The sequence below is a fragment of the Anomaloglossus baeobatrachus genome, chromosome 8, assembly GCF_048569485.1.
Source record: "Anomaloglossus baeobatrachus isolate aAnoBae1 chromosome 8, aAnoBae1.hap1, whole genome shotgun sequence".
NCBI classification, from domain to species: Eukaryota; Metazoa; Chordata; class Amphibia; order Anura; family Aromobatidae; genus Anomaloglossus; species Anomaloglossus baeobatrachus.
The window spans coordinates 250,492,371-250,505,421 of record NC_134360.1 but is presented as its reverse complement, the minus strand read 5'-3'; the positions used below and the strand labels follow the sequence as shown (position 1 = coordinate 250,505,421).

At 45.9% G+C, this 13,051-nt stretch overlaps 1 protein-coding gene across 1 annotated transcript in view; it reads right to left on the bottom strand.

The window, feature by feature from the left end:
* Positions 1-3,663: 3,663 nt before the first annotated feature.
* Positions 3,664-13,051, bottom strand: part of SLC5A9 (solute carrier family 5 member 9) — a 52,830-nt gene continuing 43,442 nt past the window's right edge. Inside the window, exons 11-16 of the mRNA XM_075321203.1 lie at positions 12,186-12,336; positions 9,728-9,896; positions 9,424-9,639; positions 9,089-9,206; positions 6,946-7,020; positions 3,664-4,803 (exon numbers count right to left, since the gene is read on the bottom strand). Of these exons, the coding sequence (XP_075177318.1) occupies positions 4,595-4,803; positions 6,946-7,020; positions 9,089-9,206; positions 9,424-9,639; positions 9,728-9,896; positions 12,186-12,336 (938 nt within the window). The 3' untranslated portion in view covers positions 3,664-4,594. The remainder of the gene's footprint in view (positions 4,804-6,945; positions 7,021-9,088; positions 9,207-9,423; positions 9,640-9,727; positions 9,897-12,185; positions 12,337-13,051) is intronic.

Genomic DNA, 13,051 nt, shown 5'->3' with positions numbered 1-13,051 from the left:
GATGCGCAACAAAAAACACCTAAACACCACCACAGACAAGGGGGAAACATAGAGGACACAACAACAATGGTGGGCCCTGGCACTAGTGAGAAAGTAGATGGTCACCTCCTATAATTTCCTGAGCTGTCCCTGTTCTCTTAACCAGTCCCTATACAGTTTCCGCAACTGTCCCCGAGCAGCGCCCTATGTCCCTAAGAATCCCTATCAAGGCCCTGACTAGTGAGAGGCGGGTGAGGTTCACAAGTCCCATCACTGCACTAAAGAGACAAGAGGGTAGGGAGACAAACAGGGAATATTACACTCTGAGGTCACGATGTGGCTGCAGGTGTCACGTCAGGTACAAGAGGACTCCCTGCGAGCTACAACAGAAGACACAGCAGGGTAGAAATACAACAGAAGGCCCTGGTGCTAGGCAGAGGGGAGCGAGGTCACCTTCTAACACTCACCTGAGGCCGATCACTGCACTCCCTAATGTCTTTAGATGGGTCCTTCCCCCCCCATGCACCGTTGCATGTCTAAGTCCTCGCTAGAATTCACCCTGACTAGTGAAGGCTAGTAAGACGCTGGGCTACCACTGTAATAAGACAACATAAGGAAGGAAAGACTAATAGGAAGGGAAAGACACAACAAAGAACACTCCACAGCTTCTCCAGCAGAAACTTCTCAGGTGCAACAGAAATGACAACTCAGTTCCTCCAAAGACAGGTTCCTTCAAAGTGGGCAGCAGAGGTATGAGCTATAGCCGGTATAGGGAGGTGTGAGGAGTAGATACTTATAGCAGAAGGGAGTGGCTGCAGCTGAGAATACAACTACCTATTAGATCACTGCAGGATAGAAATGAACCTTAACACCTTCAGTGCCGGATGGAATTAAATATGCTCCAACTCCAGGTAAATGACAAGTAAATGACAAGGGGCTACTAAAGTGCATGTGCGATTAACAATACGCTGTGACCATACGATACCTGATCCCCCTGAGGTCTCAGCACGACGTGACACACTCGTGGCACTAGAATTGCATCCAACCCTTTTCAAGCTCTTTAGTGATCTCAATATAAATGGCTATGGGGAAATGGAAGTTATCTGTTTTTCATTGCTGTGCTCTCAAACACTGTATGTACAGTTTGTTCAGTGTTTTATTACTTTTTTTTCCCCTATCTCTATGGCTAAGCTGTGAGCTATGATATCCTTTCTTTATCCAGATTCATCAGAAATGGCTGCTGCATTCCCTACTTTAGCTTTTATACAATCTATGATAATTCCACCTGGTTGTCTGTGCTCTACCCTGTGATGTGATAACTATAAGGCATTATGGGGAGGTTCACCCAAGGTCATGTGAGCCCTCTCTGGGAGATATATTCTTCTATACTGTGCAAAGTAGCGGCAGTGAATTGTAAATTATACAAAAATTCCTAGAAATATAGAAATCAAATTCATATTGACTTCACTTGCGAATCTCTAAAACATACTCTTTTGTCCCTTCCCCAAATACGGAGATAAATATGAACATGGAAGGATTCTTAGGGGTACTTTGCACGCTGCGACATCGCTACTGCGATATCGTCGGGGTCAAATCGAAAGTGACGCACATCCGGCGCTGGTAACGATGTCGCAACGTGTAAAGTCTAGATGAGCCGATAAATGATCGCAAAAGCGTCGTAAATCGTTGATCTGTGTAGCGTCGGTCATTTTCATAATGTCGCACCAATAGGAGATACGATGTTGTTCCTCGTTCATGCGGCAGCACACATCGCTATGTATGAAGCCTCAGGAGCGAGGAACCTCTTCTTACCTGCCTCCACTGGCTATGCAGAAGGAAGGAGGTGGGCGGGATGTTTATGACCCGCTCATCTCCGCCCCTCCACTTCTATTGGCCGCCTGCCGTGTGACGTCGCTGTGACGCCGCACGACCCGCCCCCTTAGGAAGGAGGCGGGTCGCCGGCCAGAGCGACGTCACAGGGCAGGTAAGTGCGTGTGAAGCTGCCGTAGTGATAATGTTCGCTATGGCAGCTATCACAAGATATCGCAGCTGCGATGGGGGCGGGGACTATCGCGCTCGGCATCGTTAGCCGATGCTAGCGATGTCGCAGCGTGCAAAGTACCCCTTACTTTATTCTGTAGGGAGGTAAAAGAGAAGTGACACACAGAGGCAGGCGTAACACACTTCAGTCTTAATGAAGAGCTTTCTGGAGTACAATGCATCAAGTTCATTAAGAGGCACACATCACTTAATGAATTTGGTGCATCTTCGGAGTGTTGTGCGCCTCCATGCACAACACAGGAGTAGCATTTCTGGTGTACAAAAGTGTACAATTAATTGGACAAGCGGGTATAGTCATGCCCAAATACACTCCACATCCTCCCCAGCTCCGGCTGTTGTAACGCCCCACGTCCTCCCCAGCTCCAGCCGTGGTCACTCCCCACGTTCTCCCCAGCTCTGGCCGTTGTCACGCCCCACGTTCTCCCCAGCTCCGGCCGTTGTCACACCCCACGTTCTCCCCAGCTTCGGCCGTTGTCACGCCCCACGTTCTCCCCAGCTCCGGCCGTTGTCACACCCCACTATCTGCACCTCGTCCCCAGCTCCGGCCGTTGTTACGCCCCACGTTCTCCCCAGCTCTGGCCGTTGTCACGCCTCACCTCCTCCCCAGCTCAGGCCATTGTCACGCCCCACCTCCTCCCCAGCTCTGGCCGTTGTCATGCCCCACGTCCTCCCCAGCTCCGGCCAGTCACGCCCCATGTCCTCCCCAGCTCTGGCCGTTGTCACGCCTCACCTCCTCCCCAGCTCCGGCCAGTCACGCCCCACGTCCTCCCCAGCTCTGGCCGTTGTCACACCCCACCTCATCCCCAGCTCCGGCCGTTGTCACGCCACACCTCATCCCCAGCTCCGGCCGTTGTCACGCCCCACTATCTGCACCTCGTTCCCAGCTCCGGCCGTTGTCACGCCCCACGTTGTCCCCAGCTCCGGCCGTTGTCACGCCTCACCTCCTCCCCAGCTCCGGCTGTTGTAACGCCCCACGTTCTCGCCAGCTCTGGCCGTGGTCACGCCCCACGTTCTCCCCAGCTCCGGCCGTTGTCATGCCCCACTATCTGCACCTCGTCCCCAGCTCCGGCCGTTGTCACGCCCCACGTTCTCCCCAGCTCCGGCCGTTGTCACGCCTCACCTCCTCCCCAGCTCCGGCCATTGTCACGCCTCACCTCCTCCCCAGCTCCGGCCGTTGTCATGCTCCACATCCTCCCCAGCTCTGGCCAGTCACGTCCCACCTCTTCCCCAGCTCTGGCCGTTGTCACACCCCACCTCATCCCCAGCTCCAGCCGTTGTCACGCCCCACCTCATCCCCAGCTCCGGCCGTTGTCACACCCCACCTCATCCCCAGCTCCGGCCGTTGTCACGCCCCACCTCCTCTGCACCATTGTCCATTTTGGCTTCAAACTGTCGTGAAAATGCCAAAAGTTGTAACATCTTTACACAACTCCAAATTGCACAAAAATTGTACTACTTTTTCAACGTTTTACTGACATAAACGTTTTGATGAATTGGCCCCATAGAGTTATCATTTATCACCGGAATAATGCATCATAGTCTTCTAGGCTCAAGATAATCTGCGGATATTACAAAAAGGGAATTCATGGTCATACTCGTACATTAAATATATTTCACCTTTATTTTGAGAACATATTTTTGTACTAAAAATTCTTTGAATATCACAAAATCATTGATCTTTGGCTCAGATTTGTTCACATATGAATGATCGGAGACTAGAGATGAGCGGACCCATGAAATCTCGGTTCGGTGGATTCAGCTGGACTTTAGACAGATATCGATTTGGAACCCGGACTTGACCTGAACCTCAATGGAAAATCACTAAATGTGTCCACCCACATGCAGTCAGCCATTCACAGATCCCTTCCGGGAGGAAGAAAGCAGAGTTTTTCCAATTTTTTTTTTGGTGCACATTATATCCAATCACGCTGTTGTTACCCCAGTGTGAGCCGAACCCAAACTCCGAACACCAAACCTTGGGTTCGCTCATCTCTTTTGGAGACCTGTTTGTCCTCACTAGGGAAATGGTTGAGCTTCATGGCATATATTTCATTCGGTTAGGTCTCTTATGGGCAGTCTTTTGGTTCCTTAGGATGGATTTTAGTGCTAGAAAACAATTCCAGTGTACAGTTTTGATAAGAGTAGGTAGATTTCACATTGCAGAAAAACATGGTGCAATTTTTTTGTTCAAATACGAGGTCTAAGAGCCCCAAGGTTCAAGGCCACAGTTCTGGTTGTGATGCAGGTGAGTCTGCCCTTTCCATAAATTTTCTTATTATATCATAATACAAATTCGATAAATTTTTGGAACATGCCAACGAAACCCTCAATAGGCTGCAATTCATATCACAACCCTTGGGTGACCACACACAGACACATATAGCATGAACTACTCCCCACATTTTTTTTTATTTTATTTAAGCTGGTCATCTGGTGTCACTGATCTCTGGACGTATTCTGCCAACAGGAATTATAAGGAAGGACACTTCTGTAGTTTACTAATGCCATAAAAACTTTGACCATAAACTTTACAAACATGGTTTTTACTTGCATTTTATCCAAAGTAACCCCAGAGGAAAACATTAATTGCGAGGAGAAGGATAGCGTTGACATTGCACACGTTCCTCCACAATGGCCTTTCTTCAATACTGGTCAACTTGTTCTGCAGCTTCAGCTCTTCTTCTTTGGACATTTTGACTTCAGGCTGCATGGATAACCCACAAAACCAGAAATACAACTTTTTCCAGCAAGAATATGTTACAGCTGTAAGAAAGCAGCAGACATAATTATTATAAATTGGATGTACAAAATATGGAGAAACATAGTGTCATGGGTGTGTCACGGGTGACAGACCGTCCTGTGGTGTCCGTCAATAAAAGGTCACAGCTTTTGGATGCACAAAATGCTCCCTGAATTTCTATTGTTCCTTGTTATGGACTGGTAACCGTGGATGATCACAAAAAATGCCATTAATCAGGAAAAAACAAAAAACACAAGAGTAGTTTGAAACTAAGCTGACTGCAATCCTCTATCTATCGGACAACACTGGAAGTAGCAGTGGGATGTTCCTAACACACCTAGACACTTCGTCACTGCCGGAGAAATTTGCTACACATCAAAGTAGGAATAAGGAAATAAGAAATCCTAACTTGCCTCGGAGCAGTCCCCAAAGCATATAGCAAGCCCCCAACATGTAATGACAGTGATGTAAGAAAACACAATACAAAGATAGAAAATATAGATTAGCAAAGGGGAGGCCCGACTAACTAGATACAACAGGACAGGAAAGATAACTGATTGCCGCCAGCAAAAAACCCTGTAAAAAATACCAAATTCCTGATAGAAAAAAAGGCCCTAAGACTACACGGTCTCTCCGCCACTATATCAGGTACTCTTGTGCCAGATACTTTGAACAGAACTGCACATATAATGGGAAGAAACAAAATCACTGAACAAATAAATTTCTAAAGTACAAATAATCCAAACATGACCAGGGAGCAAGCTCCCTTTCTTGCTGAAGGAATTGCCCTCCCAAAATAGCAGACAGACAGATCCTCACATACAAGAAAACAGACACAGAACAAAATGGAGAAAAAAAACCACAAACACCCATAGGTGCAAAACCAGGAATTAAGCAAAGAAAATCTGCAGACTTATCTGGAGTGAATTCTGGCACAGAATAAATTGAGGAAACTGAAGGACAAACTCCAAGCCATCTTCAGAGGCAGAAAAAAAACATTCATCACCGGCAGCAGCTAAGCAAAAACTGCTCTCCTATATACACCAGGCTGGTCAGCAATAGGATTTCCTGGATTCCCAATTAATACCAACACCTGTTTGAGTCACAGATTCAGAATTAGCTTCATTACCATTCCTGTCCACCAGAAGGAGCTCCAAGCCAGCACCCACTCGATGACATTCACAACAGTTCTTGTTGTCATTCTTCAGTATACTAGGCATCTCTTCTGCTGGGTTTTCATCCTTTTTCCCAGTGGAGCTTCTCTCCCCTTCAGCTGCTAATCATCTGTATTCCCCCTTGGGTTTAAATACTCTCATTTTCCCTGGTTGTGTGCTGATAATATTCAGTTCATTCAAGCTCTGGATGCAAGCAGGCGGCTTGCACTCATCTGTGCTATTATTACGGAAACTTAGTAGTTCATGCATTTCCCCCTGTTTGTCCCCCTTGTGTCTACTTTAGTCTTCAGTTGGGTTAATGAAGAACTCATCCCATCCGTTCCCTATATAGGGCCCAGCACTAGGGATACCTAGGGATCCAGTTCAGCGCATAGGTGCGGAACCTATCTAGGGGACCCCAGGGGTCAGCGTAGGTTTGGTTAGGGGTCACCATCTCCCTCTTCCCTACACATAGGATTTCTTTTCCCTTTCCCCGTTTGCTTGGTACTTCCACGTACCTAGCGACACATATGTCACACGTCATGTCCATACCTCGTTTACATATGATTTAAAACAGCAATTTTTCAATCAGGGAGCCACAAATTGCAAGATAAAAGTGTGGATCACATTATTTTTCAGAGAACAACATGACCATATAGAATATATAGTTTGGATGGATAACTGACAAATTCCCTTTAACCACTAAAGAGCTGGGCAATATTTTGTTTTTGTGCTTTTGTTATCATCTTCATATGCCAATGACCATATTTTTTATATTTCTGTCTTCATAGTCTTCTTTTTTTGTGGGACAAGTTGTAGTATTGAGTGACACCGTTCATTTTAACATTCGATATGGTATAAAAACAGAAAAGAAATTCCAAATGCAATAAACTTGTTTGTATCTGACGGACATTTACATGTGGGCCGTGGATGGTGTAAAGTAAAACATTGGCGTTGTGTTTGGAATTTCATGTTTGGAACTTAGGAGCTGAGTAATATTTGTGTACTTACCGTCATCGCTTTCTTTCTGATCTTTTACCGAAGAACTATCATTCAGAATCTCAACTTGTGGGATCGAACTTTCATCTGCGGAAATAAACAGTTGTGGACGTTATGTTACGTGGAACAAGACAATATGTAGCGATTCTGCCAATGACATAGACCAGGGCCGCCAACATATTAGGGCACCTTAGTCCGCCTCTTGACTTTCTTAGCCCCTGTGACTATGAGAGAAAGAACAAGGCCAAGACAGTGTTATGAGGGGAACGACACAAAGAGACAGATCTCAATGCGGAGAGGTGGCCGACTGTAACGCTCACCGCCGATGTTGCTGGGGCAGCTAGCATGATTGGACCACAGGGGAGACCCGGGCTTACCCTTAGTAGGAGAGGCTTAACTAAGCACGTGCCACAAGGCGGATACCACGTACCACTCCCTGGTCAGTGCCTGGAACTGTGGCAGCTGACCCCCTGGACAAGAGACGGACCCAGGTATGAACACAGGTGCAGGCTGTTACAGGTGGGATGACTGAGGTAGACAGACAGGAGGAGTACAGAGATATGGTGGGTGCGGCAGGGTAGATAGGTATGGGAAGACAGATACAGGTAATGGACAGAGGAACTACAGGAGCTGACAACTAGCTAGCAAACTGGAAGACTAACTAACTAGGAGTGATGCGCAGGCACCTCCCCTAATGGGAAGGTGCCTTAAATACTTAGTGCCTTTCAGCCATAGGCTGAAAGGCATTTACAGGAAATAGCGCAACGACCCTTTAAGAGGAAGGTTGGTGTGTGCGTGCATGCCCTAAGCACAGTCCCAGGAAACCTGAGCTGCGTGCACAGGCCTAGGGAGGGGGAGAAAGCAGGAGCACATGTGGACGGTGGCAGGGCAGCGAGGGAGGAAGCAACCTGTTCGGAGATGTGAGTAAGTTGGTGTCCCTGCAGAGACACCAGCGCTACACATATGACTGCTGATGAAAGCAGATCGCTGTACTTGACTGTATCTCGCGCTACACCAACACAAGGTGGCAGGAATCTTGGATAAAGCTGTTGGAATGGAAAGTGTATGGAGCAGGAAAGAAATGGAGAAGTGAGACACATCCTGGAGCTCTCTGTGGAGTAAGATGGAGACAGTATATGGAAACTGGGAACCCAAAAGGTGGTGGCTATTTTATAGGGATTATCCCACTGTAGATATTTATACGTTTTGCAAAGGATGGGTGATAATATGGGTGCGTGATTACTAGAAATGGTGTTCCATGCCCCAATCGCTCTATACTGCATGCCCAACTTGAGGGAATCTTTTCGAGGAGCAGGTGTTGAGCACACATGGTGATGTTGGTCCATTCACAACCCATGGGACTGATGGAGACAGTTAAGTAGAGTAACTTTCTGTTTCCGCTGAATGTTGAGGTAGGGTGCATGCTCCACCAGTGATCGATTTAAACTCTTCTTCATTTCTGTTTTGCAAGGAAATGTAATGATGGTGCCATACTTGCTTTCTGGACACCTGGTGGGCTTACAGATGCCACACTACAATTGGTCTGCACCTGCTCCCTACTTGCAGGACACATTGTGTAAAGGTTGTGGTGACCTGTTCACAAACCCAAACTTCAGGATCTTGTGCCATTGTCAGGACAAAGTAAGCAGGGCTCCAATGGTAGCCACTTTAGAGACAGGAATGGGCCCTATAAATAACAGGGTCTGTTCCAGTTTCCAAAGTTCTAGGACCATGCTCCATTTATTTAAAGTTGCTATGGGCCTTTTCTCTTCTTTGGGGCTGAGGTCCTGCCTGCAGTAATAGCCGTACTATCATGATAGTTGCACTGATCCAACTAGTTCCATAAGAGAGATGGATATAAGAATCTAGTGCAATGGTGGAATGATTTCTATGAAATGGTCAATAATCATGATCAGTCCTCCAAGGAAGATCTGGACAATGCCCAAGGGTAAGAAAAACAGGCCTAAATGTATTAGGCCTATAAAGTTGGTAAAGGGTCTAGATAAACCTAGTTAACTCCCATTCAACCCCCAGTATACATAAAATTATATTTAGAATTTTACTTAAAATTTTAATATTGCATCGTATTATTAGTCACATGTCATTAGTGGTTGAGAGGAGATCTTGAGATTACAGAGAGAACAGTCTTCTTCACCTGGCTCTTTCTCGATAGTTGAGGATATCACAGCAACATCCGATGAAAGACCCATTTCATCTTTCAGGTAAAGGGTTTTATCAACTTTTTTTCGCGTCCACCAAGTCATACGACCGAGCTAGGAACAATTAAAAGAGTACAAAGAAGAAGTTACGAGTCCTTAACAAGGTCCTAGACTACAAAGACTAGACATCACGCTCCCAAAATTCAATAATTATGCAAAGATTTATACAGTCCACATTGTGGAGATGAAAGGATCCATTGAGAAGGCCAAGTAGAACGTCATATTTTGAAGTTAGTAATGATTCATGAAGAAGACCTCACTGTCTCTTTACCTCATCGTCAGGTATAGCTTTAGTGCACAAACTGATCCCAATGCAGATGGCTGACGTTAGCCCGAAGAGAAGGATGGCAAAATACAAGTAGTGGACATTCTTGAGTACTGGAGGTCTTGTGTCTTCCTGACCACAGCTTGGCGCAACGTACACAAAATCCATAATCATTCGAACCAAACCCACCAAAAGACCAATGAGCAAACCCCAAAAAGCAGCCTGTAAATAGATATGAGAAGTGTAAGAATCAGTTCTACGCAACACGTACAATGTTGACTTTCTAGTAGACTTTCTAGTAGACACTTACTGGTTCAGTGAGTCTCTTGACAAAAATTCCCAAAATAAATATTGCAGTAACCGGTGGGGAGAGGTAGCTAGTGACAGACTGCATATAGTCAAAGAGCAGACCATTATTCGCGGCTTCAATTATAGGGATCCACAAAATACTGATAACCACAAGTATGACGATAAAGACTCTGTGACGGGAAACAGAAGACGTCTATGAGTTCATAGGTGATGAAACTTTACAGAATATCCATGACTCATTATCTTCCTAAGGAGAGTGTTATGGGAATGTTCTGTGACCTGTGCATAGAGGGAGAAGAGGTGAGCTGTGACCATCACCTAGTCTGCGTGGTTGATACTGTATTATCTATATATTAATGTTGTCATATGACTAAGCAGTAAAAAAGAAATCAACTGATTACAAGAATGGTGTTTTTCACATTTCAACAAAATCCCACAATATCTGTCTGCTATTTCATCCTTATTTTCTACTTAATTTCAAAAACAGAACATGGAAAAAAGCAGAATTCATCATCTTTCCCCCTACCTCACCCTACCACTTCACCTGACCTATCCATCAAAGTCAATGGCTGCTCACTCTCCCCACTCCTGCATGCTCGCTGCCCGGGGGTAACCCTTGAGTTTGTTCTCGCTTTCAAACCACACATCCAAGCCCTCTCCACCTCCTGCCGACTGCAACTCAAAAATATTTCCTGCATTTGTACATTCTTTGACCAAGAATCTGCAAAAACATTAGGCATGCCCTCATTATCTCCCACCTGGACTACTGTAATCTCCTGCTCTGTGGCCTCCCTTCTAACACTCTTACTCCCCTCCAATCTATCCTAAATTCTGCTGCCCGACTAATCCACTTGTCCCACCGCTATTCCCTGTCCTCTTCTCTCTACCAAGCTCTTCACTGGCTACCTATTGCCCAAAAACTCTGTTTCAAAACACTAACCATGACATACAAAGCAACACACATCCACAATCCTCCTCCATACATCTGTGACCCAGTCTCCCGGTTCCTACCTGCACGTGTCCTCGGATCTTCACAAGACCTCCTTCTCCAATCCCCTCTAATCTCATCTTCCCACAATCGCATACAATATTTCTCCCGTGCCTCCCCCATACTTTGGAATTCTCTACCCCAACACATCAGACTTTCACCTACCACGAAAAGCTTCAAAAGGAATCTGAAGACCCAGCTCTTCCAACAAGCCTACAACCTGCAGTAACCCTCAGACCACCATAGCATCGCATGACCCACTCTACCCTCACCTACTGTATCCTGAACTCCTTCCCTCTAGACTGTGAGCCCTCGCGGGCAGCGTCCTCTCTCCTCCTGTAGACTGTGATCCCTCATGGGCAGGGTCCTCTCTCCTCCTGTAGACTGTGAGCCCTCGCGGGCAGGGTCCTCTCTCCTCCTGTAGACTGTGAGCCCTCGCGGACAGGGTCCTCTCTCCTCCTGTAGACTGTGAGCCCTCGCGGGCAGGGTCTTCTATCCTCCTGTACCAGTCTGTGCCTTGAAATGTTCAAGATTTTGGTATTTTTCCATGTATCCCCCTTTTTCACTTGTAAAGCGCCATGGAATAAATGGCGCTATAGTAATAAATAGTAATAATAATAATCTCAGCCATAAAAATGTCCTTTCATCGGCCGATTCCTTGATTATTCATCCTGGCAACGTAACACCAGACTCTTCTTCTCCTACCTGTACCCCTGCCCCTTTACCAACAAAACTGATTCCCAGAAGCTGTAACCTCATCTATGCTAGGTCATCTGGAAGAAAAGAATGAGCCACTTACCAAGGTCCCTGCAACCTATGGAGGCTGAATGGACCCTTACATTAGTACTTCCATATGATTAATGGTCAAGCCTTTTCTTACTTTACCATAGAAATCAACTTTCAATATGTTTGTAGAAATATAATGTTTCTGTTACATTTTGTAATCACTCTAAATAGGAGCTGTCACCAGGTGAAAAGTGGCCAGTTTTTGCCGTTATTTTTTTCCCGCTGCTCTCCTGAGTAATCCGTTTTTTGTTTTTTGAAAATCCGCCATACAGTTTCAGAGATATGGACCTTTATGTTTGGTGCTTTTATGGTCTTTACCTAGGGGGCGGTACTCTCAGGATCCTCTGGGGCGTGTCTTTAGGCTCCTCCTGTGATCACTAAATATAAAAGCCTATAACTCTGGAACCGCATGATGGATTTGGAAAAAACAAAAAATGGAATACTCAGGGGAACAGCGGGAATAAAATAACAACAAAAAAATGGAGACTTTTGACCTCGTAGCAGGATCTCGTTAAGTAACTCCATGCAAGGAGAGAATTAGATAAGCCACACCATACGTTCAGGGATGCCATTGCCTACTGGACACCTAGCAAACACTCAACACATTTTTGCTCCAATGTATTATTATTCTTTTAGTTGTACATTGTTATACCCGTCAGTATCCCATTATATTATTGTACTGTACCTGCCGACAATCATAAGCTCTTGTTCCTTAGCATTCTTGCGTATACGTATCCAGATATCAAGCGTAAATATAGTGCTGGCGCTATTGAAGATGGACGTGAGCGAACTCATGAGAGCTGCCATAATCACTGCTATCATTAGACCCTTCAGTCCTGGAAGGAAAAAAAATCTATAAAAACTAATATTAATTAACAAACTATGGTCTGTTGTAGACTAGGAACATGATAATAAAAATGATATAATTTAATGGGGGAAGTATTAGGTGATGGTGGAGGCTCGGTATCTGGCTTTACAAGTCACCATGTGGCTACTAAACCGCCAAAACGAGTATTATCCCGAGTTGTAACTGCAGCGGTAATGTCCTACATTGCGACATAAGACTCATGTATAAGACAATATTATGAAACCAAACAACCACTGAGTGGTAATGCCCGCTCATCACTAGTTACCAGTACAGAGCACCCGAGCATGGTAGTGCCCGCTCATCACTAGTTACGAGTACTGAGCACCCGAGCATGGCAGTGCCCACTCATCACTAGTTACCAGTACAGAGCACCCGAGCATGGTAGTGTCCACTCATCACTAGTTACCAGTACTGAGCACCTGAGCATGGTAGTGCCCGCTCATCACTAGTTACCAGTACTGAGCACCCGAGCATGGTAGTGCCCACTCATCACTAGTTACCAGTACTGAGCACCTGAGCATGGTGGTGCCCACTCATCACTAGTTACCAGTACTGAGCACCCGAGCATGGTAGTGCCCACTCATCACTAGTTACCAGTACTGAGCACCTGAGCATGGTAGTGCCCACTCATCACTAGTTACCAGTAAAGAGCACCCGAGCATGGTAGTGCCCACTCATCACTA